Genomic DNA, 25,479 nt, shown 5'->3' on the forward strand with positions numbered 1-25,479 from the left:
GGGGGCGGCAGAAAGGCATGACCTAAGCCGCCCGGAGCAACACGCAAAAGTGACTTCGACTTCCTCTCGACTTGCCCCCCTCTGAGTCCCTTCGCCCTCCACCCCCAATTGACTCTCCTCTCCATCCTCTCGCTCGCATCTCCCCCACCCCGCAGAGATGGCCTCCTCCTCTCCCTCCGTCGCGAGGCTAATCGCCTCCCGCCGTCCTACGCCTTCCTCCATCCTGACCTCGTCCTTCCGTCCCTTGGCCTCAACCGCAAACTTCTCCTCCTCGGTGTGCCGGGCGGCCACTCCTGCCGGCCCCCCTCAACCGGGCTTCCGTTTGCCGCCGCCTCAGAAATGGGACCAGGGCGCCGAGTCGTCGCTCGACAAGGCCTCCAAGTATTTCCTCATGGCTGAGATTTTCCGCGGCATGTACGTCGTGCTGGAGCAGTTCTTCAGACCGCCGTAAGTGTGCTCTTCCTCTCTGTCCCCACTCCACGCGAGCTAGGCCCCCCGGATCCTTGTCAATTGGATCGAATATCTCGAGACCGTGTCGTCGCAGCATGAGTTGGGTCTCTGCGCAATGCCCCCTCCGCCGGAACGATCGGAGCTTCGAAACTGACGTGATGCCGCGACACCAGTTACACGATCTTCTACCCCTTCGAGAAGGGTCCCATCTCGCCCCGTTTCCGTGGCGAGCACGCTCTGCGACGTTACCCTACCGGTGAGGAGCGCTGCATCGCCTGCAAGCTCTGCGAGGCCATCTGCCCGGCCCAGGCCATCACCATCGAAGCCGAGGAGCGTGAGGACGGCAGCCGTCGGACGACCCGTTATGATATCGACATGACCAAGTGCATCTACTGTGGCTACTGCCAGGAGAGCTGCCCCGTCGACGCCATTGTCGAGAGTGAGTCCTAGATTCCTCTTGTGTTTTTACTAGTATGTGTGGAAAGAAACTTTTCCAGAGCTAACCTACCTTTTTTTCTCTGCAGCTTCCAACGCTGAATACGCCACCGAGACCCGTGAGGAATTGCTGTACAACAAGGAGAAGCTCCTCGCCAACGGTGACAAGTGGGAGCCTGAGATTGCCGCGGCTGCCAGAGCCGACGCTCCCTACCGATAAAATGCCGTATCGAAAATCGAAAGCGGCTCTGGTCGTCGCACCAAGGGCACTTCTTTATTAGACTTCTGTAATAACAGTGCCAACCCATATCTGTGCAGTCCCGATGCATGTCTTTTGTTTCATGGGATTGTTAGAAAGTCGAGAGAGGGAAAGGAATACTTTTCTCCATATAAAAGATATCTGAGGGTTTTGTTCTTTTTTTTTCCTTTGCTGTGGTCGAAATTTTCCGTCTTCCCACTTTCGTGTATGTACATAACTAACGCTTAGCCTGCCTCATTACCACATGTACTTGTCGAGTTTCCATGGGAGCCTTTCTTATACGGCCCCGGGGCTCTGATTTGTCTGACTGTTTTCCTTTTTTTTATTGTTCTTATGTTGGAGGGAATCCTTCAGGGTTTTGTTCATTTCTGTCTTGTTAGGGAATAAACTTGAGAATCAATTTCTTTTGTGTCTGGCATATTGGCCGTAGAAGCCATCAGGCAAAAATACCATCATACATCCATGGATATACGAAGAGTCGGCTACGCTGGAAGTGTCGGACGTGGGCAAATTCCCTCATATTTGTATGAACAGGTAAAATCGCTGCCTATGCACAGATGCACAAATAAACAAATGACCCCCCAATAGAACCTGAACACCAGATCTCCTGCAGCTCCGTCACTCCACAATTTTTGGTTTTGCCTTTTGACGCGTGTGTTTTTTTGGCTTTTGGTCTCCCTGCGGTTAATCCATCTTGGTATATCGGTCGAGGAAACGCCATGAGAAGAGGATCGCCATCCTTCTAGATACGTACAGCAACTGCATATTACAAAGCTTCCCCTAAGAAGGTCCTTCGGTGCTTCTTTTATTTCTTCTTGCCGCCAACCCTCCCCTCGAATCCGGGTCTGGCCTTCTTCTTGCCTCCGGCGGGTTTCTTGTTCTTGCCGCCGCCGCCCTTCTCCTCGCGTCTCTTGCGCAGGTTGTCTTCGCGCTTCTGCTGCTTCACGTCCTTGCCGCGCTTGACGGCTTCAAGGCGGTCTTTCCACTCGCGCTCGGACTTCTTCTTTGCGGACTCCTTGCGCTTGAGGGCCTTCTTGAGCAGGGAGGTGTCGTCGCGAACACGCTCGCCGTGAGCACGCTTCTTGGCGTTGAGCCACGTGTCTTTCTCTTCGAGGTCGGTCCGCTTCTCCTCGTCGAGTCCCGCCAGGCGAGCCTTCTTGGCCTCGGCTGCCTTGAGGGCTGCGGCGGGGTCTTGAGGGCCGCTGCGCTTGTGGGCTTCCCGCGCATTCGACAGAGTGGGGTCGGCGGTGTTACCATCGGCGAAGACAACGCGGCCGAAGGCGAAGTTGTTGTTCGAGCTGACGGAGTCGGCGGGCGAGCGCGGCGAGGCGAGGAGTGACCCCGAGCCGCCGGGGGAGAAGCGACGAGCCATGGCTTCGTCCTTCGCCAGCTGCTCCTCTTCCCTGGCCTTCTGTCGCAGCTCCTTCTTATGAGCTTTGCGCTGCTCGGCTTTTTGTCGCCGCGCTTCGATCAGCTCTTGGCGGTTGCGAGCGGGCTTGCCATTGAGACCGTCTGCGTGGCGCTTGGCACGGAGCTCATCGAGACGTTTCTGTAACCGTTGCTTGAGTTCTTCGGGTGTGGGCTTAAGCGGCTTGAGTTCGGTGGATGAGGTTTTGGAAGCATCATTAGGGTCGGAAGGGGGAACGATGGAAGATATAGAAGAGCTACCCGATTGGGGATTCGACGTGTCGAAGGCTGGGGAGTTTGGCGATGACGAAACGGACTGCTCTGTCTGTTCCGGGTTGAACTCGAGCGAAAGCCCCTCGGCGGCTTCCTCTCCGTCAACGTCATCGTCCGAATCCTGGGCGGCGGGTTGCTCAGGTTTTTGCACGGCCTCGGCCGCAGGAGTCTTAGTGTCCTTCTTCTGCTGCTCGGCTTGCTTTTCCTTCTTCGCAGTCTCCTTGGCTTTCTTCTTCTCCTTCTGGTTCGCCTTCTTCTGTGCCAACTTCTCTTCCTTCAGCTTCTTGCGGGCCTCGGCATCCTCATTAGACTTTGCTGAGGATTTATCCGAGCGCTCCGAATTTTCGGTCTGCTTTTGCTTCTTGGAGTTGGCGTCGCCTCTGCTGAGCCCCTCTTTGGGGACTTCCGAGCCCAGCTCTTCGGCATCAGACGAGCCAGACTCGTTCTGTTCTTCTTCCCGCTTACGTTTCCGAGCGTTCTCGTCCATCACGTCCTTTGCAGTTTTGGCAGATTCCGGGTCCAATTTGGCTCGCTTGGCCTCGCGGGCTTCCTCTTTGGTCTGCTTCTTGCGTTGCCATTGGTCCTATTCAAGGATTTTCACGGTCAGCCGTGCTTGGGGGCAGAGCGGGCTAGGAGACCGGGGAAGAGAGAAAGAAGGCCGTTTGGCACTGAAGCAAGGGAAGAAAATTTTTGCACGGTAGTCACATACACTGCCATCCTCTCCGTAATAGTACTTTGCAGGAATCAACGACAACAGACCATTGAAGGCCTGAGCATGGCTTCGCAGCCGTTCCTAACGGGAGAAAAAAAACCGGCGTTAATTTTTCCATGCGTGTACAGGTCGCAAAGCGGGGGCAAATGGAACACACCTCGATATCATCCATCTCGGGGGAATTGAGAGTACAGCGGTCAACTCAGATCTCAACAGATACCGTCCACGCGCTGCAACTGGAGGATGACGGGTCTTGAGGGGGATCGAATGTAGCGAAAGCCGCGGATACCTCGAAAAAATTGGGTGGGCGGTTGAAATCTTGGCATCCACTTTTTTCTCCGCTCGGCTCTCACCGCCTGCACACACAGACGATATTTTCTGCTTATCAAACGTGCCGCTCGGCCTATCGCGGTTTGTTTGGTTTAGATGCCTCCAGTTCTCCTCGTGCAGCTGTGGTTGGATCCGTGAATTGTCAACAACACTGATGCTCCACTAACACTAGACTGTCTCCCAGCCATTCCTGCTCAACAGGATACCTAATAATAATTACAGTACCGTCCGACAACTTCTATCTATCCCGCCGATCTATAATTCCAGCGGACAATGCTGCGTCAATCCGGTCTTCGCCATCGCGGTTTCTTTCCAACCCCTGCTAGTCGAGATCGTTCAACGGCGAATACCTATATCCGATCCGATGCGGTCCATTAGATCGCTCGACAACTCTTCCACCCATCCAGATGCTCCATCCAAGCGCATATACCTACTACGCCTGGATCTTCAATGCCTTCGGTATATCTAGGTCGGGACACGCCTCGCTTCGAACGTCCGTGATTTTGTCGTATGGAAATGGAATCGTCCAGATCAAGTCGTACCTGAAAGGAGGCCATCTATCAGTCAACCAGTATCACCAGGGGAGACTTCTAGGCGTTGTTTTCTCTCACCGATCTTCGGGGTACTCCGGCGGGTCCTCAACGCCGAGGTCCCGGGCCATGTCCTGCATCTTCCCGTGTCGCCAGGAGATCAAGATGTTGCCGCATCCTCTATATCTGCGGACCTTCTTCTCGACGCAATGCACCCGATTGCGCTTGCAGGATGTGTCCACGGGTATGTCGAGATCGTCCGCAAGTGGGAGGACGGTTTCGTAGGAGCGTCTATGCTGTCCCTCTGAGCGTAGCTGTCAGCATATCTGTTGCCTTTCGTCTGCTGACGGCATGGCCGGACATACTGGAGTTGACTTTCGGGGCCATAATATACCCGATATCGTATGGTGAGTTGTCTCCGAACACGTCTCGGAGACATTGGGCTCGTTGCACGCCCTCGGCGCTCAGCCCGCTGTCGTTCGGGTCAGGCGGTTTCTCGCCATGGCGAATGATATATACCGTCGGCTTGTGTGAGTAGGGTAGAGCACAAGCTGTGGCGTGCAAGGCGGTGATGAGTAAGGGGATCAGAAAACGAAGGATGATCATGATGGCTCAAGTCCCCGGAGAGACCCTTCTGTAGAATAAACCGTGCTCGTGGAGGAGATTCCCTGCGTCCGAGACAAGTCAAGTAAAATAGCGAAAGAGCTAGGCAGGTAGTGATAACCGCTCGGGCAAAGAGGTTCTTATTGAGAGATAAAATGATTTAATAGTGCGTCGATCTTCAGTCCAGCATGCGAATAGTGGGTTTGCTAGTGGCCATCAAGGTCGAACCTGCACGGTGAGGCGATGGGCATGACATGGTCATCTGAAAAGATACTCGCTCTTGACCGATAGAATAGATGCACGAAGGGAAGGGACCACTCTGTAGGTAAACCACCTTGGGCGACGCCAATGAGCACCTGAGCTTGTACAACATAGCCAAGTTGCTTTCGATTGCCCCGCTATTGCACAGATACTGGGTATGGACAGGTCTCACGCCCAAAAAAAGAGAAAAAGAAAAAAAAGGAGATTCGGTGGGCCGGGAATGCTGGTCAGGCGGGTTGTCAATACTATCCGGATCACAAAACCTTCATGGCGGCCAATCTTGCCGCCTACCAGGGTCAGATGATCGGCTCGACATACATAAAACGTGTGCTATTACTCTGGAACGCCGAATTTGAATGGTAGAAGAAGTGACTCGTCCCAAACTCAATAATAGCCTTATGGTCATCGAGTATCGGCTTATCACCGCATGTTCCTTGCTTGCAGGTGACCCACCGTTCGTATGTAGATCACTCACCACCGCACAACAATAGGAGCGGGCTTGATTTGATTTTAGAATTTCCCATAAGAGGTGATGTTTGGCAGTATCTGAATATATTTTGATTCGGAGCTTCTGGCGATTTTGAAGTGGTTGGTGGTTCCTTTCGTGAGTCGATCGGCTCCTTATATATTTTGATGGTGGTTCTAGTATGAGGCATCATGACATCTTAGCAGACCGCCCTAAGCCACGATTTCCAAGCACTCGGTCTATTGATTAGTATTTACGATGATATCTTGGCCCAAAGGCGTTGGAACTTTAATTATATTTTTAAAACACTGTTCGAAAGTGAGTTCGAAGGTTGAATATGTTTCATCACGAACTCCCATAAATTCTATATTGAGCTCATAAGGATCACTGCATACATCCAGCGTACCTTCTCCTAGCGTATTCCTAGCATCCTTCTACCCCATAAGAGGGCATTCATTGCCACCAGACCTAGCAGTGGGGAGAGTTTGTCTAGTGGGGTGTCTGACGGACGTTGATACTGGGGTTGGATTGCGGAGTATGCCCGAATATCTTCAGGGGCTTTAAGGTACTAGTTAGACATAACACTGAGCCCCAAGTATCCGAATAGCCCCACAGCATGTTCAATATAGGCTAAAAGGCTATGCCTCATGTAGGTAATATCTCTTCCCTGCTAGGGCACAGATCTCTGTTTACACTTGGGCCCTGACAGCTACATGGGTGCTGAGGGAGAGCTATATGCTGCAGGCGCCGAATATTTAGAAACGAACTCCTCACCGTAAGCTTATTGGAAGGCCTCGTAAGCGAGAAAGCAGGTACCATCCAATGCCTCATGCATTCGACCCAAGGCTAGACCATCCTGTTCATGTGCATCTTGACTGCTGCTTACTGCGTAGGCAGACGCTTGTCGTTGTTACCTGGGATGATGATATGTCATGATCACCACAAAGTTGCTCACCAGGAGAGTTGGACAAAAGTGGCAAAGGATGCGACCATTATGGCCGTTGCTGAAAATGCTACAAAAATAAACTCGGTACTCGTCACCGGGCTGTCGGTGAGCCCGGTGCGCGTTCCTCATCGTCCTCTTGCTTATGCGGTGACATCAAACTGCATGATGCTAACGAAACCCAGGCTGTGCTTGATGAAAGGGCCGACGGTTCTAGAGCTTGACTGCCTTGTAGCAAGTTCAGCCTGCAGAATCGAAGCGGCTCATCTCAAGGCTTCTTTCCAAGCGAATCTAGATGCCGCGGAGACCGGAGTCGAATCCGAAAAGATCCAATAATAGTATAGACCGAGTGGTCACTGGTAATGCCTACGTAAGTGGTTTTTTATACTACGTATTACCTCCTCTCCACACCGTCCACAGAAGGTACTTCGTACTACTTGCCTACCTAAGTAGGTAAGCCTTCGTTAAGGAAGAAAGTGGAATCGACGGTATAAGCGGTGTATCAGATAATATGGTTGCCTGCTGCCGGGCAACGATACCCGTACGGCCTAGTATGTATCGAGCATGTATTTGTGCTCGGCATTCGGCAATAACGACAGTCCAGAGTTGGGATTCCGAGAGACCCGAAATTGGGAGATGCGATCTCTGCACCATCTGCATCTAGTCACTAGGGAGTTATTCCATCGATACCGCCGACTGCGCCCGAAACTCCGGCCGACAATTAATCATGACCAAGCCGATGTTCGATGACGTTCGACGGCTTTTCCATCTGCCTGCCTAAAGCAGTAGCGGGGGATGTATAGCCACTACGTGTGGCTGTGTGGATTCGACCGCGGGGCTGTACGGCTCATGTTTATGAATTACCCGTACGGTGGAGCCGGCTTAACGTCAAGCTTACACCAAAACATACATTAGTGGTTTTAATTTAATCTCGACAACTCTGGCTCGCTAACTGAAGAGAGTAAAAGTTTCAGCTGACCCGAAGTCGAGTACCTCGTCAGCCGTAATTTAGGCACCAGGAAATCGTGTGATAGGCAGAGGCCCGCCCAAGTCGGTATGCCCGAGTAACCGCTGCAGTGGCGGGGAAATGACGGCGATGGTATCAGATCGATATCATCGATACCGTCGTCAGCCCTGGGCAGCACGGGGCAACCGCATGGCCGCAGAAAGCACAGCCACCGCGATTTCTAGAAGGACGAGCTGAAGCCGGCATCGCCACGATAATGGGGTGGCCCGGTAATACCGCGGTATTTTCGCCCGAATCCCCACCAAAACAGGCAATTCGCAGCCGGGCCGTGACGATACGGTGACTGCGGCGTGTATTATTGGGCGTGTGGAATCGGGCGGCTTGGCGAACGGGGTTTTCCTGGCCGATGGTGGGGTTTCTTCCATCAGCAACTCAGCCCTGCAGCGCCAGATCACCTTATCCAGTGGCCAAAGATTTATTATAAAAGGACGAGGGGCTCCCCATCTCCAACTTCTTCCGATCATCATCTCCAACCATCATCAGTCATACCCATCTTCCTTTTCGATACCCTCATCCACCTCACATCTAAACACAATCATGTCTGGCCCTTACGACCAATACAACCAGCAAGGCTACGGTGGTGGCTACGGCCACAACCAGGGCTACCAGCAGCAGGGTGGCTACCCCCCTCAGGGCGGCTACCAGCAGGGTTACGGACAGTCCCAGCACCAGGGCTACGGCCAGGACTACAACCGTGGCGGAAGCTCCGGTGACTACTATGGTGGTAGCAGCGGCGGCAGCTCCAACGACTACTACGGCGGGCAACAGTCCCACGGCCAGCATCAGTATGGCCAGCAGTCTCACGGCCAGTACGGTGGCCAGGACTCCTACAACCAGTACGGGTACTTATTTTTTACTACCCCCATCCCTTATCAACTTTCTGTGACAACTCGCTAACGTATCTATCAGAGGTGACCAGCAACAGGCTCCCGGCGGTGCTCAGGAGGGTGAGCGTGGACTTGGTGGAGCTCTTGCCGGTGGTGTCGCCGGTGGCTTCGCCGGCCACAAGGCCGACCACGGTATTCTCGGAACCATTGGCGGTGCGATCATGGGCAGTATTGCGGAGGATGCCATCAAGAAGCACAAGAACAAGAGCGAGCAGCAGCAGGGCCCCCCTGACTACGCCAGCGGATACGGTAGTCACCAGGGTGGTCCCCCCTCGAACCAGGGTGGTATGATGGACCAGCTGGGCAACTTCTTCAACAAGCGGTAAATGGATCGACTCCATTTCTCATGCCCACCTCGCCTTCCTTCGATTCACCTTCACCTCGTTGACGACTACCCTACGCCTTCGCTAAGCCTGGAATACCTTTTTAAATATCTTTTGGCTGGTCGGGATTCGCAATAAAGTGCGATCTTTTTCTTTACATTTCCTTTTACACTACTATCTTGATTGGGTGTTTTCTTATTTCCTGTTGTTATTTGCGACCCTGAGTATACCCTACTCAGTTTTTATGAAAGTTATGGATACAACTTCTCAATGATGACTCGAATTCATTACCATTTTCTTTCCGACCTTGGGGACAACTGTAGCGCAGTAGAACATGTAAAGATATAAATTCCCGAGCCTTGATGAGATAGATAGTTTGCTCTTTCTGGAACGCCAATCGGCTGCGGCTTGATGCTTTCGGAGGCCTGCGCCATCCGCAGTGCAGCCCTCACCCCGCCAAAGATTTTCGAGGGCATTCAGTTTATCTCCTGGGCTCACATTCTGGTCTAGGGCATTTGTGCTGAGTGTATACGTTATTTTGAGCATATGGAATAGATCATCGGATGCTTTATTGGGAACATTTGATTGCTGAGGGGATTCTACCTTCATCGGTCATTTGAGAGTAGAAGCCAACTCGAAAATAAAGTCGAAAGGCTTCCCCGGGTCGGCCATTACCCGCTAGCCGTATGTAGTTAGCGCAGATTATGGGTGCCTCAGGCCCCAACAGGTGCCAAGCCAGACATCAAAAGTTCGCGCGGAAGATCCCCTTGAGACCATCGGCGTCAATACTTACACCAGCACAGCACAACATGATTGTCCGGCATCTGTATGCGCGGCAGAGTAAGTTAAACGCTGGAATTGATACGACGATTGACCTTACAATTATCATGGGACTGATTGTCTCTTCCTCACAGGCCGCTCGTTTCTTGCCCTCGGCCGCCAGGGTCGCTTTTTCAACAGACTCTACTCAACCGAAACGCCGGTAGTCGAACCTGAGGTGCAATCTCGTGTTGAAGATCACTCGGCTCAGTTGGAGAGCTCTTTGCCATCGATCTCGGATGAAGCTCGGAATGCCGCCCAAGAGGCTTTCGTGAGACGCAAGGAACAAGGTGAGCACGAGCATGGACATATAGCATTGCGGCTTCTCCCTCTTTCCGGATCTCGCATTTTCTAGGATATAATAACTGATCCGATGGCGTCTAGAAACCAAGTTCCGCGAACTTGGTAGCAAGGTTTCCAATGCCTACCAGCCCGAGGATCTCATTCGATTCCCCCCCAAGCCTTCGGACATCACCCTCGAACTGCTCCTCGCCTCCCAGACACACCTCGGACACTCGACGTCTCGCTGGAACCCTCAGAACTCCCGCTACATCTTCGGTATTCGTGACGGAATCCACATCATCTCTTTGGATGTGACCGCCGCCCACCTCCGACGTGCGGCCAGAGTGGTGGAGGAGGTCGCCGCCCGGGGTGGTCTGATTCTTTTCGTCGGCACACGGCCGGGCCAAAAGCGATACGTGATCAATGCCGCAGAGCTGTCCAAGGCATACCACGTTTTCGAGCGCTGGACTCCGGGCAGTTTGACCAACGGACAGCAGATCCTCGGTCACTGCGCCACCAAGGTTGTGAACGCCTTCGACGAGGAGCTGCCTGCCTACCAGGAGGCCTTGGAGGAGCAGTCTGCTCTCAAGCCGGACCTTGTGGTTTGTCTCAACCCCGTCGAAAACGACGTCCTTCTGCACGAGTGCGGTGTGAACAACATTCCCACCATCGGCGTTATCGATACGGATGCCGACCCTACCCGTGTCACCTATCCCATCCCCTCCAACGACGATAGTTTGCGTGCCGTCGGTCTCATTGCCGGCGTCTTGGGAAGAGCAGGCCAGGCAGGTCAGGCCAGGAGGCTGGAGGCGGCAAAGAAGGGCACTTTCACGTACTCAGCGACGACAATTAAATTGAGTGAGGACGCCCAGCTATCAGAATCTCAGCCGGAGAACAAGCAATGAAGATGAATGGTGACTGTGTTGGGTTTTCTATCTCGGGGTTTTATGCCTATGTCCAAGTTTGAAAATATGCCATGGAACTGTACTGTATAGAACATTGTATATCCTCTTTTCTGTTTCGCTTTGGTGTTGCTACGTGTATTAACAAATTTTATTCGAATTGGGATTTATCTTCTGCTGGAGCCTCAGGCTGAAAACTGTCTTAGGGATTCCGTCTTGACTGATAAGCTCTCGGAAGCACACAACACTCAGAGTTTGAGTTCTGATGCCAAGTCTATCATTCTTACTGCTAATTATCTAAAGACTGCAAGACTAATCTCAGATTTTGACAGTGTACACGTTGCGGCCCCGTTTGTCTGCGCCTTTGTATTCCACCGTCTTGCCAGAGTCAGAAACAACGCGTCGCTCATCACCGTTGTGCAAGATAATATCCAAGTCTGTCCAGGCAGGGACAAATCCACGGCGTTCATCACGAGAGAACCCGACGATGACCCTGTCTTCTGTTGAGCTATAGCTGAGCGTGTACCGCGAGATGGTAGGATTGACTGAAATCCCATCATCTTCGAACCAGGTAGTCGAGAAGGCATTGCCATGGGAGCTGCCCCGAGGCGGGAAGATTTCCACTCCTCTGTAGTCGTCAAGCTCATCCACTGCCACCGAAGCTGCAGTTTCGTCGCCTGGCACTCTCGTTTGAACTGACTTGCCGACGGGAATTGCACCGCCAATTTTGGCAAGCAGCGGAATACTGGTTTTCCACTCGGAGGGTACCTCGACCCATTGGCCTGAAGCGAAATAGGTGTATGGCGCGTTCATGTTCACGTATCCATAATCGAACTGGACATTGGACTTTCGGGGCAGATACACCTTTCCGACGCTGACACCGGGCTCGTATACGCCTCCGACTAGAATGGTGTCTCCGAACCAGTACTGCTCCTCACCGGATTTGAGGGGCTTTGTCCAAACTTCGGGATCTGTTTCGAAGCCCCAACCAACCCAGCGCTGAGGCGGGGATGCTGTGAGATGGCTTTCTAGGCCGAGCGAGTAGATGTATGGCAGGATCTCATATCTGCGCTTGATCGTATCTCGAACCAGAGGCGTGATCTCGGGATACATCCATGGCTCGATAACATCTCCGACGGAGCTGTTTCCGGGCGAGGTCTTGAAACAATTGATGGCGAAGCGTGGCGAGTAAATGCCCAGTTGAACCCACCTGAGGAGGAGCTCCGGGGACGGCTGAGGCCCTGTGAGACGAAGTCAGTATCATCGTTCTGCTTCGAACGAAGAGGCGTGTTGGAAACATAACATACCTTCAAATCCTCCGATGTCGTGACCAGCACACTAGCAAAGTAAGTATGTGTTATTTGAATTTCAAGAAAGAGGAGAGAACTCACCTGCAAGAGAGAGATTCCTGTGTTTAGAGATAAAGAGTTAGACCCCTTCATGCCCTCCCAGCTGGTAACATTGTCACCACTCCAGGTGCTGGCTGCATATCGCATAGTTCCCGGAGTGGCACTTCGGGTCAAGATGAATGGTCGGTTTTTGGGTTCCAGATGCAGCAGTGCATCGTGAGAGGCTTTACCCATGAGCTCGGTGTGTATCGCACGACCCCAGAGCCCAACACTATCGTCTTTGCTCTGTTTCTGCACGGCTTCAGCCACTGTTGGCTCATCAAGAGCAACTTTCCAGTCATCACTGGGGATGGTGTATTCGTTGTTATCATTCCACATGGCATCGATACCAACGCGCTTGAGGCTTTGAACGCCGTCATACCACCATTTGAAAGCGGCGGCGGAGGTGAAGTCGATGTGGCAACCATCGCCCCCCGTTGCACCCCCGGCGCTCCACAATCGCATATAACCCGGCTCCTTGGTGGCCGGATTCTTGAAGAATCCGCCTGCATCGACAAGCTTCTTGAAGTCAGGGTGCGAGGCGAGAAGGAAAGGCTTGATGTTCGTCAGAAGACGGATTCCCCGCGAATGATACTTCGCGATCCATTCTTCTGGCTTGGGAAATCGGTGTTTATTCCAAGTAAAGACATTCCGGACCTTCGGTTCCGTCTCTGCAATCGAATAGCCCGAGCTCATCTGGTGGGCGGAGCACGGAATATCGTGCTCTTTCAGCTTGTCGGCGAATTCCATGAGCACCTGATTCGCAGGGGGCTCATCCACCATGGTGTATTTGTATCCGCCTGAGATATACCCATATGCCCAACGTGGAACGAGAAGTGGGAAGCCAACTAACTCCGCATATGACCTAACCACTTCCTTGAGAGTCTTTCCGACAATTAGGTACTGCTCAAGACCACCGTAGTCTTGACGATAGACTTTGAAGTGACCCCAGAGACCATCCACTTCGGATCCAACAGACCAAGACCCTCTGCCATGGGTTGTCGAGAAGATAGCCACGCATCCTTGCGCAGTAGCCTTGATCAGCAACGGGATGTGCTTGTACAGCGGGTCGGTGTTATAGACATCATATCCGAAGCTGTCTGTGGCAGAGAGAAGGAAATGCCGACCGCTGAGATCCATCGGAGCTCTTTTCTCGCCCAAACCAACATGGAGCGCATCACGGTCATGTTCGGTATAGTTCGCGATGCCCGCTGCATCCGCCACATAGGAGCGTAACGGTAGATCTCGATACAATGGCTTGTTTTGGTCCTTCCATGCCAACGAGACTACTGGGGTGTTTTCCCAGTCGACCGAGGCCTTCAGGTCGCCAACCTCAATTGTTTTATGAGAGCCTCCCGTCGATGTGGACACTCGAGCATTGTCGACAGTCGTTGCTGGCTTTTTCACGTTCGGATACGGAGGGAGAGGATGGTCTGGGGAGGTGAAGGTGACCCGGAACAAGTTTTCACGGATTGTCTCGAATGAGAAGTCAAAGGCTTGCTCCGTCGTACTCTTCGATCGAAGGTGCACTGCTGATGGAGTAGTGCCCTCTATCGAGGTTTCTTGATACCCTTTCGGGCAAAATTCCTTCTGAGGCATTATGAAACAACTGGATAAGAACAATGGCTGTGGATTATTTGTTTCAAGACTGACCCAGAAGACTTTCGACCAAGAGATGACGCCGTATTTGAATACTTCTCAACTCTTTCCTCCAAATCCGAGCCATGGAAGACAATGTGGTGATTGGCACCCCCTCACATCTTGTATAGTCGGGTTTCGGGGATCTTCTCCGATGTCATCCTCTCGGTTCCAAAAATTCATGGTTTCCCCAGGTCATTGCGGTCATCTCCACACTTCAGTTTCCCCGCAAGGCTTGGCTTTCGAGCATCACACCACTAGCGACATAGAAAATGCCGAACACTCGTCGGTATACATGACCGAAAGCCGATCCTTGATGGCCTAAACGTCAGTCAACACCCCCGCGTTCTTGTTTGCCGTCTCCACGAGGATTCAATTGGATGGTACATCGGGTATTGTCCGACATTCCTCATATCATGTATCCCGTCGTACGTTGCCGGCATTCTATTAGCGAGTACTACTAGAGTCTATCAACCACGCCATGGCTCGACTCTGCAGTGGTTTACATGGATGTCGGACATCGATCGCTCTCGTCCGGGATTAGCGGCTATTGTTTCCCCCACGGGGTTGAGTTTCCCATGCCTTCAGGCCATGTTGTTATGTCCTTTGCGAGAACTAGGGCTGTTGCTCTAAAACCATCTTCCTTGCCCCCTTTTTAGTTGTTCAAAGGTTCTATTCCGAGCATCTTTCCCTTGAGATTCGGACGGTATATTCTACCTCTAACAGGTTTTGTTCAATACCTGGGATTTACTTCCTCTCTAAACATCACGGGTAACAAAGGGAAAGTTCAAGTATGTTGCAGCAGGGAGAGACCCCCTGTGGGAAGCAGAGGCAAGACGAGCAGATTGAATATGCTTCAGCCGCGCCTACCCACGATCACCTCCCCCAAGACGAGCATAAACAGGACAAAGCCCTTGAACTCATCGAGGATATGGGCCGCTCGACCATACTGACAGCAGAGAGTAACTCCAGGGTTCTCCGGAAGATCGACCTGAGGCTTCTGCCCCTTCTTTTGGGCATCTACTTCTTGCAGCAACTTGACAAATCCACCCTCTCGTACGCATCGGTTTTCGGATTGATTGAAGACGCAGACCTCAAAGGTCAAGAATACTCCTGGCTGGGATCGGTCGTCTATCTGGCACAGCTAGTCGCCCAACCCTTCCTGGCATACATCCTGGTGAAGGTACCGTTGGGGAAGTTCCTCGCATGTACGACCTTTCTATGGGGTATAGCGTTAACATGCATGACACCTGCAAACACCTTTGGGGGATTGCTGGCTTGTCGGCTCTTATTGGGGCTCTTTGAAGCTGGAATCCGTAAGGCCTTTATGATATCCAGGCTTTCCTTGTGAAACCGTGCGCTAACTTAGCAAAGCCCCTGCTTTCATTGCAATCACGCAAATGTGGTATCGTCGTCTCGAGCAGCCTATGAGACTTGGTTCGTGGTATGCGATGAATGGCGTGGTATATATGGTACGGTTTGCAATCTGGAAACGTTGCCAACTATACCTCTGCTAACGTGAAGACTGGACTGACAGTTTGGAAGCTTGATCACCTACGGTCTTGGTCATATTCAGTCTTCAGTTTTAAAGCCATACCAGGTGCGAATCTTCCCCCTTCGAAACGTATGGGATACTGATTGCCTGATCCTTTATATTAGATTATCTTTCTGTTTTTCGGCCTTATCACCATCGTGTTCTCCTTCGTCGTGCTGTGAGTGAAACGGCAGATAAATTCTACGCCCCTCTGACCTGTCGTGAAGTGCATATATGCCGGACTCGCCGGTAAAATCTAAATTTCTCGAGGAAGAAGATAAACTTTTGGCAATTGAGAGGTACATACTACACAAGTCATAGATTATTGGGCAGCTACTTACCAGAAGGATCAGACTTCGAATGAATCAGCAAGGGATTGAAACCCACGAGTGGAAATGGGACCACGTCAAGGAGGCATGCCTTGACATTAAATCCTTTTTCTGGTTTGCACTGATGTTTTCCATCTCGTAAGACGATTAAAAATGGCTAGAATCCACAGGAAAGACCTTAGCTGACAAGGAAATAGTATCCCGAGTGGCGGTATATCAACCTTTGGTCCGCTTATCATTCAAGCTTTTGGATTTGATCAGTTCAAGACTATTCTCTTCAATATACCCTTTGGTGCTGTTCAACTTGTAGCAACCATGGGAGGAGCATGGCTGGCAACGTACCTTAAAATGAAGGGACCAGTCATAGCCCTGTTGTGTCTCCCTGCTATTGCTGGTTGTGCAATGTTGCTTGAGCTACCTCATGATGATGCCCATAAAGGACCTCTTCTTGCAGGATACTATATAGTGAGTCATAGAGACAAATTATTTGATGTTGACATGTTAACAAAGCTCTAGATTTCGGTATACCCAGCGATTAGTATGTTCTGCTTGGGCTTTTGATTACAACAGGCTAACACCGACTAGCACCTATGATTTACTCATGGTCTGCAGGAAACACCGGAGGGGAGACGAAAAAAAAGGTCACCAACGGTATACTACTCATTGGACAATGTGCTGGAAATGTATGTTGTAGGACAACCCACAAAGTAAGCTCATTGCTGATTACCGAACAGGTACTTGGCCCAAATCTTTATACAACCGAAGAAGCTCCCCTTTATCGAAGAGGTCTTCTATCAAAGTAAAGCATACCCTATAGTTTACTATACCATCAATGCCGCCTGCTAATTGAATCATAGTCTTGCGATGTTCTGTGTACTGGTTTTCCTCTCCCTGTAAGTTTTTATTCGAAGTATGGCCCTTCCTACTGCTTCACTAACAAAACCCAAGAGTCAACATGGCATACCTGTTCTTCCTCAATAAGAAGCATGAGAAGAAGCGAGTGTCGATGGGTAAAAGCGCGAAGATTATCGATCACTCGATGCATGCTATTGGCGCGTTCCAGACGGACAAGGAAGAATCGTCGGCGCAAAATGACTTGAATGATGATAATGCATTCAAAGACCTGACTGATTGGGTGAACGAGGACTTTGTATATGTCTACTAGAAGGAATCTCTCCAAGGGGAGCCGCCTGTGGCCGGACGAAGATGTGTTATTAGGGCAAGGGAATAGGCTGGATGGAATGTTTTCGAATGTAGGATATTAACATATGAACCATGTACTGTTCAATGGCAATAACCGTTGCTTAGTTTACCGGAGGCCATCAAAAGCCCTTTTAGTTGATCAGCGTCTAAGAAAGAAAGCCAACTGTAGCCGAGTCGGCAAAGCTCCGAGCTTCACCCCGCGTTTCATTCCATCTCTTTCGATCATCTGCAAGTGTCCTCTTCCATCATCTCGTTTGCATTGAACAATCCTGGCAGCTCTTTGCCACAGTCCCAACCAATAAGATGGACTCCGACGACTCTGGGGTAGTCGCAGCTCCTCCGGGGAAAAAGCGAATACCGGTATTCCTTGCCCCATAACGTTGTTTACATTGCGCTATGGATGTGTTAATCATTGGATATGCAATTTATAGAAATCCTGTACCAATTGCCGACAGTCAAAGGTGCGATTGTTACCATGGTCTCATTCGATAAATATTCTATTTTTGACTTCGCTCTAGGTGAAATGCGATGGAAAACGGCCATGTACCAGGTTCTTTCACCTTTCCTCTACTATCTACTTCATGTTGTCAAAATAGAGGAATTTGCTAAATCATCAATAGATGCGACAAGATAAAGAAAAAATGCGTGTTTTTTGAGACACCTAAAGACCCAACCACTCAGTATGTAGATGTTTCATTCCTACTCTAATGCTCTTGTTCTTCAATGCCCTACGTTGTTCCCACAATTGACTCTGGTCGTGGCACAGGAGATTAGAGACCGTAGAAAACGAAGTTCAGCGCCTGAATGAACAGCTTGAGGAATTACGCGGACTACTTCATTCACAGATTTCACAGTCTTGTCATGAGAGTCTTCGCACACCATCACCTCCCCGGATTGCACCTACTTCTGCATCTATAACTGCTTTTGATACTATGGCGAGCCCTGAAGCAATCCCACACAGTCGTCAATATAGCGCTGCTGGAGAGGTGCATCTCCAAAGCCCACTCCAAGCAGCGAATTCAGAGACCAGTCGTCCCTCAAAACGAAGACGCTCTGGGTTCGAGATCAGAGACGAACCGGTTTCCGATTTCATCAGCAAGGGTCTCATAACGGCAGACTATGCGGTATCATGTTTCAATACGTGAGCCACCAGCTACTTTGTTGCGTTGAGGATTGTGGAGAATACTGATATAGGACACAGGTTTTTTCAAGGATGTGTAGGTCTCAAATTGTGTCTGATTTGGCTCTGTCGACCCTGAGATAATGTCTGACGTGAGATGAGATGTAGGATAGGTATATACCCATTTTTGACCCTGGATATGACACGTTTACCTCGGTACGCTCTCGGAGTAGCATTCTCCTGAATGCTATCTGCACCATTGGCAGCCGCGTTGAAAGTAAGTTGACCGCGAACTGACGATGCATTCTGAAACATTCTTATGACTTTATAGGGTCTGGCTCACAGATGTCCGACTTATTGCACTCGGAGCTCAAGCGGTGGATCAATGTCATCATCCAGAACGAGAAGATGAGCTGCCTCGAGTCAGTGCAGGCCCTGCTAGTCGTCGCCTGTTATTCTGCCGAGCGCTCTCTACTCTTATCATTTGCAACTCGGATGGCGCTGGACTTGGGCATAGATGCGGCGTTTGAAGAGCTCACGCACAGACTGACAATGAAGGAGGTCGAAGAGATCTCCAACATCTCGGGACTGAGGGAAGAAGAGCGCATTCTTATGGTAAAGTCAAGGACATGGTTCGGACTTTTGGTCCTGGAGCATATGTAGGATTGTTGCTACTTTTCAAGTTGTCTCGCGATTATACTCAGGATGATGGCTGATGCTCTGTAGTTTCCGCGTGGACGGTGGAAAACCCCCGGGGATTCGAATGACCGGAAACGCTCGTCGATGCCGCATGTTGCTTCGTCATCCTTCGTCGACAGTCCTGGATCTGCGTCTGTTCTCTCAGGTGGAGGTAAGCTGAATATCACATTCTGAGGCTAGAGATATTGACAGGAAAGTAGTTGAATGTGATTAGAGGTACGATGAATTTTCCGGAACTGCCCCAGGCGAAGCTAACCCTAGACACAGTCAACATCAACGATACTCTAGGGGCAAGTCAGACCCTGAACCGGACCGATATTGCGGATTTTGTGCATGAAGCCAAGGTAGACCTCGATCTCTGGTTTGAGTGAGTATGCCCTATTCACCGGTGTTTTAAACTGACTCCATGCTGTAGCTAACTGTCCTCCAGTGACTGGTTGCGAATCATTGGTAAAACCCTAGAGGATTCAACCTCAACCCTCCTCCAAAGCTAATTAACGATGTAGAAAACACAACCACCGCAGCGCAAGAAAAACCATACTTGCTTGCTGCATTACGAGTCCAGAAATGCTGGTCTGAGATGATGCTCCACTGCAAAGCCCTCCGGTCCATGGGCGTAGAGAACGTGGCGTAAGCAACAGAGCCAGCTTTTTCCTTTTCTCCCCTTTTTCATCCTACTCCCCCGATAACTCCATCACATCTGACCAAGAACAACCCGAACCACAGAACCATGTCATCCGTCGAGCGCAACATCCTGCTCATGGCCAAAGCGAGTGCCCGGAAACACCTCCGCCTCATCAGCGTGGAACCAGACTTCTACCTCGCCAAGCTCAAGTACGCGATGGACTTCGTCTGGGCCAAATGCGCATTCTGCTTCCTCCTACTGCTCAAGCTCTCGCGACTGCTGCCCGAACGCAAAGAAGAACACCAAGAGCTACTCGACCACGGAACCCGACTCCTCGACGAACTGGCCAAGTCCGGCTCGAACAGCGACACGACCGGCAACGGCAACGTCTACCTGCATATCCTGCGGCTGAGCATTGAGAAGTACGGACGAACGCTGCAGGAGAATGAGATGGGGTTGAGCCAGACGGCGACGACGGCGCCATTTTGGGAGCTGTTTGATGCGCAGGCCGATTTGCAGTCGTTCGTGCCGGAGCAGTTCGTGACCGAGTGGGATTTCCCCGGGCTGAATTTGTTTTATTTTCCGACTGCGTGGCAGGATTTCTTTGGGGATTTTTCGCTGGCGGTTTGATTTGTATGAGGCTGCCGGGGTTGATACACTTCATTATTACCATGTGGAATAATAAGTGGTGAGTATGGGAAAGGTAAGACGAAGAGGTAGATTGAATGTTCTTTTGAAAAATGAAACCTCTTCTAATTGGTGGTAAATGTCATCATATAAAAAAAAAAGTCTAAAGCCAACTTTTCCCCTCATTCTTGTTGAAAATGAACGAGACATGGATATCAAAAAATGAGAAAATAGAAGTCATCAAAATCAAGGGACAGAAGAAGTAAGGAGCGCCAAAGTCAATTTATAAACGGGGATGCTAGACCCTGTTTAACCCAAAGCCCTCATGGTAAGTTCGACCCTAGAAAGAAATCAATCAGCATCGGTTGCAGAAAGTTATGACCACCAGGCCGTTCCATCAGATATGAAAACAGTGGGAATAGGATGCAACTTACACAGCGAAGGTTCCTGCCGACACAGGCATGGCCCTCAGCAGAGTGGGACCCAGACCTCTCCAGAAACCACCGAATCCCTCGGCGGCGTAGGTCTTCTTGAAGCAGTCCCGCATCGACTTGAACTGCTGCTGCTCGCCGAACCCGTCGCACTGCATCTTACTCTTGACCACGTCGAACGGGTAGCTGCTCAGCCAGAGCGCCTCACCCGCCAGACCACCGTACGTGGCCACCTTGAGGCTGGAGATCTCGTCACGCTTGACGTTGTTGCGCTTGGCATCCTGGTTCATCAGGTACTCGAAGGTCAGAAACCACATACCGTACGCCTGGATCTCTCGGAGATAGGTGACCGCCTGGCCGCGGAAAAGACCGCGCAGCACGCCCTCATGGGCAGAGAGCTTCTTGATGCAGTCGATGGGACCGCTGTACAGACGGCCCGCCCCGTGGGGCTGGGTCTGCAAGCGGATACGGACGTGCTCAATGGGTCCCGAGAGCACGGAGTTGGTGATACCCGCAAAACCACCGGCCATGTAGTACTGACCGTAGGAGAGGCTGCTGTCGGCATACTTCTTCTGGTTCAGCGCCTCCAACCGTCTCCGGGCCTCGTGGAAGGCACCGAATTGCACGCTAACCTGGTAGGAGTCAGTTTTGAGAGTTTCCCGGATATCTTGAAGATGCAAGGAGGGGGCGAATACTCACGCAAGCACCGATTCCGATCAACGGAGTCAAAGTGCCCTTGTAGAAAGCAAGGGGACCCTCATTCTTGAGAATCTTGCTGGCACAATCCACAGCACTGGAGTATTGGGTGGTCGTTTGCAGTCGCACCTTGACAATATCTGCAATTGTTAAAAACCAACATCCCATGCTTTGGCTCTACGAGATGGGCTACTAACCAAAAGGTTGACCTGGAAACGGGTTAGCAATTCATTCATATCGGAGCAGCTAGGTCTCATTGACATACCCAGAAGGACCTGTGCAATTCCACCAGCGGCACCCGCGGACAAATCCTTGATGGTGCGCAGGGCCCCGCCACCCTTCTGCAAGTCTTCAAAGGCCTCCGATTCCATATCGACAGCAAGAGATTCCCAGAACAGAGTCAATTGGCCCGGATGGAGGGAGGAAGAGAAGGAGGGACGGAGGAGGGAGAGGGAAGACGCGGGAATGGGCGACCATAACGTGCTTATCAGGATAAGAATGCGGGCCTCCGATTCGGCGGGGGCGCCGAGCACGTGATCCCGCTCGGGAAACGTGACGGTACCGTATGGTATTCCGGATACGCCGACCGCCCGGGATGCGCTAAGCCCGATCGGGTCATTTTCCAGGCCGGCCGGAATTTTGCCCCGAGGGAAAGACGACAGAGCGCGAAAGAGAGAGTCGAAGCCGCGAACACACCCATCCCCTCTTACTTCCCCTCCCCATTATGCAGAGGCGGGCGGTTCTGGAGGTGAGTCCTGCTGCCCCGAATCGGCTCTACTGGCAATCCGTGATTTCTGATCCGATTCCAATCCACAGCTCTCTCGCCGCCATGGTGTCGACTGGTCTTGCGCAACCCGACGCAGAGAGACAGCTTTCGCGCCGGCGCTAACCTACGTCCCCCGGCGTGGTTTTCGATCATCTCTAGTAGCTCTCGACTCCTCCGACTCGTCTTCCTCGGCCGGTACAGGTGGCAATGGGACCGGCTTCGGCTCTACGCCGAAATTTGCTTCCCGTTGGGGTAGCAAATCCCAGAGACCGGCAGGTTTGAGTCCCGCTGAGCAGGCCATGCGCGATGCTCTAGTGGAGAAGGGTAAAATAGAAAGTCAGCAGCGAGACCTAGTTCTACAACGAAAAGAGCAGGAGAAGCAGCAGCAGCAGCAGCAACAACAACAAAGATTTCAACAACTACAACGGGGACTCGCCCACCGCCCGAATAGCTCGCACCATCAACATCACCAACGTCACCCGGAAGGGCATCACCGTCATCGTTCCGGGTCGCCGGCGGATGGCACGAGGGTATCCAGATGGCAGAACGACAGACGCTCATCACCCAATCAACACCGAACCGAGGGTCTTGAACCTGATAGAAGCTTGGAAATAAACGCTGGATCACCGCCGGAGCACCTTCGAACAGTCGATTGGAGATGTCCAGACTGCCAGTTTTTTTGTTATGGGAGACATTTGTTGTGTCCGCGCTGCAGATTTATCAGACCAGATCTAAACACGCCTCCGCCGAGACAGGAGCCTCAGTTGAATTCGAAAATTCGGAAGATTGAGTCGGAGGAGACGTATGGCAGCGAAGAGAGCAGATTTGGCCTTAGCGAGAGGAATAATGCCTTTAGGAAGGCGACGGCCAACCGCGGCCAATTCACTGGCCCTCGGTTCGTTTATGATTACAATATCGAGGCCGCAGAGCAAGAATCGCAGCGGGCGTCTGAAATGAACGAGAAACCCCGTCGACAAAAACATCAGCCGAAACCGGAGAGCCAAATTGGAGAGAAGGAAGATCCCTGGTCATGGAGCTTTTCGTCGCGGAGTTTTGACACGTCTGCTGACAACGCTGAGCAAGGGAAGACGTCGAGAATTCGAGACGGCCGGAGGCAACGACAGTCGTATGCGGAGGAAGAGGAGTATGACGAGGATGAACAAACTCGTCGCCGCGAAGAGCGCAAACAGAAGAAGAGACAGAAAGCGAAGCACAAGGAGGTCGAAACGGCCCCAGTCCCGCTTTATCTCCCAGAGTTCATTAGCGTCAGCAACCTTGCCGATGTCATCGGTGTGCGTCCGACCCAGTTCGTTCAGCGGATGGAGGAAATGGGGTTCGAAGATGTCTCATATAGCCACGTTCTCGACGCCGAAACCGCAGGGCTGGTTGCCACCGAGTTTAACTTTGAACCCGTCTTCGACACTGGCGCCGAAGACGATTTGACTTCTGCACCCGAGCCCGAGGACAAGACGCTTCTGCCGCCCCGGCCACCCGTCGTGACCATCATGGGCCATGTCGACCACGGTAAAACGACCATTCTCGACTGGCTTCGCAAGTCGTCCGTGGCTGCGTCGGAACATGGAGGTATTACGCAACACATCGGCGCTTTCTCCGTGGCCATGCCTTCCGGAAAGGCAATCACCTTCTTGGATACGCCCGGTCACGCCGCCTTCCTGGAAATGCGCCGTCGCGGTGCCGACGTGACCGACATCGTCGTGCTCGTTGTCGCGGCCGATGATAGCGTGAAGCCTCAGACGATTGAGGCCATCAAGCACGCGACCGGATCTAACGTGCCCGTCATTGTTGCCATCAGCAAGATCGACAAGCCGAATCTCGATCTCGAAAAGGTGAAGCAGGATCTCTCCAACCACGGCATCTACGTCGAGGATTATGGAGGCGACGTGCAGGCGATTGGTGTCAGCGGTAAGACCGGCCAAGGAATGCTGGAGCTCGAGGAGGCCATTGTCACACTATCGGAGGTTCTTGACCACCGGGCGGATGTCCAGGGCAATGCTGAAGGGTGGGTCATCGAAGCCACGACGAAGAGCTACGGACGTGTAGCTACGGCACTTATCAGACGGGGTACACTCCGAACGGGCGACATCATCGTCGCAGGAGACACCTGGGCACGGGTGCGTACTCTCCGAAATGAAGCCGGCGTGACGATCCCCGAGGCTACTCCCGGAATGCCCGTGGAGATCGATGGCTGGAGAGAACAACCGTCCGCTGGCAGTGAGATCCTGCAAGCCTCGGACGAACAGCACGCCAAGGATGTGGTCGAATATCGGCTGGAGAGAGCCGAGACTGCCAAATTGGGTGAAGACACGGCGGCCATCAACGAGGCCCGTCGGGAGACGATGCAAAAACGCCGATGGGAAGCATCCCAGGACGGACCTACCGGCGCTGACCAGGACAAATCCGGACCCCAAGCGGTGAATTTCATTATCAAGGCCGATGTTGGCGGGTCGGCGGAAGCCGTGATGAATTCGGTCACGGCGATCGGGAACAACGAAGTGTATGCCAACGTGCTCCGTTCTGGGGTTGGACCCGTCGGAGAGTTTGATATCGAACACGCGGCGGCGGCCAATGGTCACCTCATCTCCTTCAACATGCCTATTGACCCGGCCATGATTCGGATGGCGGAAATGCGCGGGTTGAGGATCATGGACTCCAACATCATCTACAAGCTCATCGACGATGTCAAGGCGATCCTGAGCGAGAAGTTGCCTCCGTCGGTGACCACTCGCGTCACCGGAGAGGCGGAGATTGGGCAGATCTTCGAGATCACCGTCAAGAGCAAGGTGAAGATGTCCATCGCTGGTTGCAAGGTTCGAAACGGGGTGATCAACCGGGCGCGGAAGGTTCGCGTGATGAGAGGCCAGGAGGTTATCTACGATGGTAAGTTCTTCCATCCAAATGTTGCGAATACTTTCATTTTGACCGCAAGATGCTGACTTTCTTCTTTCTCTCCCCCCAGGCATGATCAACTCTCTCAAGAACGTCAAAAAGGACGTGACGGAGATGCGCAAGGACACCGAGTGCGGCATCGGGTTTGAAAACTGGACGGACTTTGCCGTGGGCGACCACATCCAGTGCTACGAGGAGATCTTCGAGAAGCGATATCTCTAATCTGCCTTGGTGGTAATCTCCTGCTCCCCGTCCCGGGGATCGGGAGTTGCTGTCATTCTTGTAACATATCTTGGGTCTTTATTTGCATTGGGCCTCCGGCGTTTATCTGACAGCGGGCGGACTCTCATCTCTGCATCGCCTTTGTCATTTCATGAAACACTTGTATAAACTGCGGTATTTGGGAACGGGGGTGTTAGAAGCAAAGGCACGAGGCAGCGCCAAAAAGAAAAGCAAAGAGCGAGAGATTCAATGTCTCTCGATGTATGTATGTAACTATATGGACTTGATTTTCCAGGACGACCGTAGACCGCCGCTTTAGTGAGGGCGTTCAGGGGTCTCCGGGAGTATTTCATATCACGCATCACCGCTCCTTAGTATTTACTAT

At 51.9% G+C, this 25,479-nt stretch overlaps 10 protein-coding genes across 10 annotated transcripts; 6 read left to right on the plus strand and 4 right to left on the minus strand.

Moving 5' to 3' along the window:
* Positions 1–73: 73 nt before the first annotated feature.
* Positions 74–1,561, plus strand: P170DRAFT_438567 (NuoI/complex I 23 kDa subunit family protein). The gene is made up of 3 exons (XM_024849629.1): positions 74–447; positions 624–889; positions 975–1,561. Exons 1-3 carry the CDS (start codon positions 158–160, stop codon positions 1,103–1,105), a joined length of 687 nt encoding a protein of 228 aa, XP_024702164.1. The 5' UTR covers positions 74–157; the 3' UTR covers positions 1,106–1,561.
* Positions 1,562–1,719: 158 nt separating this feature from the next.
* P170DRAFT_438569 (putative 60S ribosome biogenesis protein Rrp14) lies at positions 1,720–3,821 on the minus strand. The gene is made up of 3 exons (XM_024849630.1): positions 3,694–3,821; positions 3,534–3,617; positions 1,720–3,407 (listed from the first exon to the last, which is right to left on the minus strand). Exons 1-3 carry the CDS (start codon positions 3,706–3,708, stop codon positions 1,950–1,952), a joined length of 1,557 nt encoding a protein of 518 aa, XP_024702165.1. The 5' UTR covers positions 3,709–3,821; the 3' UTR covers positions 1,720–1,949.
* Positions 3,822–3,835: 14 nt separating this feature from the next.
* On the minus strand, positions 3,836–5,089 carry P170DRAFT_225496 (putative phosphoglycerate mutase family protein). The gene is made up of 3 exons (XM_024842879.1): positions 4,762–5,089; positions 4,478–4,700; positions 3,836–4,408 (listed from the first exon to the last, which is right to left on the minus strand). Exons 1-3 carry the CDS (start codon positions 5,000–5,002, stop codon positions 4,300–4,302), a joined length of 573 nt encoding a protein of 190 aa, XP_024702166.1. The 5' UTR covers positions 5,003–5,089; the 3' UTR covers positions 3,836–4,299.
* Positions 5,090–8,233: 3,144 nt separating this feature from the next.
* hel10 (putative high expression lethality protein Hel10) lies at positions 8,234–9,145 on the plus strand (the record flags this gene model as incomplete). Its single annotated transcript, XM_024854899.1, has 2 exons — positions 8,234–8,538; positions 8,606–9,145. The coding sequence occupies 2 exons, from the start codon at positions 8,234–8,236 to the stop codon at positions 8,907–8,909; spliced, it is 609 nt and encodes a 202-aa protein (XP_024702167.1). The 3' UTR covers positions 8,910–9,145.
* Positions 9,146–9,672: 527 nt separating this feature from the next.
* On the plus strand, positions 9,673–11,087 carry P170DRAFT_438573 (mitochondrial 37S ribosomal protein uS2m). Its single transcript, XM_024849631.1, has 3 exons — positions 9,673–9,746; positions 9,821–10,015; positions 10,110–11,087. Exons 1-3 carry the CDS (start codon positions 9,716–9,718, stop codon positions 10,910–10,912), a joined length of 1,029 nt encoding a protein of 342 aa, XP_024702168.1. The 5' UTR covers positions 9,673–9,715; the 3' UTR covers positions 10,913–11,087.
* A 140-nt stretch (positions 11,088–11,227) lies between these two features.
* Positions 11,228–13,896, minus strand: P170DRAFT_362091 (putative alpha-glucosidase; the record flags this gene model as incomplete). Its single annotated transcript, XM_024844509.1, has 3 exons — positions 11,228–12,150; positions 12,217–12,247; positions 12,301–13,896. 3 exons carry the CDS (start codon positions 13,894–13,896, stop codon positions 11,228–11,230), a joined length of 2,550 nt encoding a protein of 849 aa, XP_024702169.1.
* Positions 13,897–14,728: 832 nt separating this feature from the next.
* On the plus strand, positions 14,729–17,013 carry P170DRAFT_412210 (putative MFS transporter; the record flags this gene model as incomplete). Its single annotated transcript, XM_024846925.1, has 12 exons — positions 14,729–15,251; positions 15,310–15,407; positions 15,473–15,535; positions 15,595–15,647; positions 15,697–15,768; positions 15,823–15,936; positions 15,996–16,263; positions 16,315–16,336; positions 16,384–16,481; positions 16,533–16,597; positions 16,656–16,691; positions 16,747–17,013. 12 exons carry the CDS (start codon positions 14,729–14,731, stop codon positions 16,961–16,963), a joined length of 1,629 nt encoding a protein of 542 aa, XP_024702170.1. The 3' UTR covers positions 16,964–17,013.
* A 214-nt stretch (positions 17,014–17,227) lies between these two features.
* On the plus strand, positions 17,228–20,075 carry P170DRAFT_457314 (putative C6 transcription factor; the record flags this gene model as incomplete). Its single annotated transcript, XM_024851708.1, has 12 exons — positions 17,228–17,361; positions 17,433–17,462; positions 17,520–17,551; positions 17,622–17,681; positions 17,768–18,142; positions 18,295–18,398; positions 18,453–18,780; positions 18,848–18,971; positions 19,072–19,187; positions 19,251–19,270; positions 19,327–19,445; positions 19,530–20,075. Exons 1-12 carry the CDS (start codon positions 17,305–17,307, stop codon positions 20,073–20,075), a joined length of 1,911 nt encoding a protein of 636 aa, XP_024702171.1. The 5' UTR covers positions 17,228–17,304.
* A 427-nt stretch (positions 20,076–20,502) lies between these two features.
* On the minus strand, positions 20,503–21,570 carry P170DRAFT_362000 (putative mitochondrial carrier protein (Ymc1); the record flags this gene model as incomplete). The annotated part of the gene is made up of 3 exons (XM_024844495.1): positions 20,503–21,135; positions 21,203–21,339; positions 21,465–21,570. 3 exons carry the CDS (start codon positions 21,568–21,570, stop codon positions 20,503–20,505), a joined length of 876 nt encoding a protein of 291 aa, XP_024702172.1.
* A 326-nt stretch (positions 21,571–21,896) lies between these two features.
* Positions 21,897–25,464, plus strand: P170DRAFT_412219 (translation initiation factor 2). The gene is made up of 3 exons (XM_024846926.1): positions 21,897–21,947; positions 22,016–24,863; positions 24,943–25,464. The coding sequence occupies exons 1-3, from the start codon at positions 21,924–21,926 to the stop codon at positions 25,092–25,094; spliced, it is 3,024 nt and encodes a 1,007-aa protein (XP_024702173.1). The 5' UTR covers positions 21,897–21,923; the 3' UTR covers positions 25,095–25,464.
* Positions 25,465–25,479: the final 15 nt, after the last annotated feature.

Source organism: Aspergillus steynii, assembly GCF_002849105.1.
Source record: "Aspergillus steynii IBT 23096 chromosome Unknown P170scaffold_6, whole genome shotgun sequence".
In the NCBI taxonomy this organism is placed as follows: domain Eukaryota; kingdom Fungi; phylum Ascomycota; class Eurotiomycetes; order Eurotiales; family Aspergillaceae; genus Aspergillus; species Aspergillus steynii.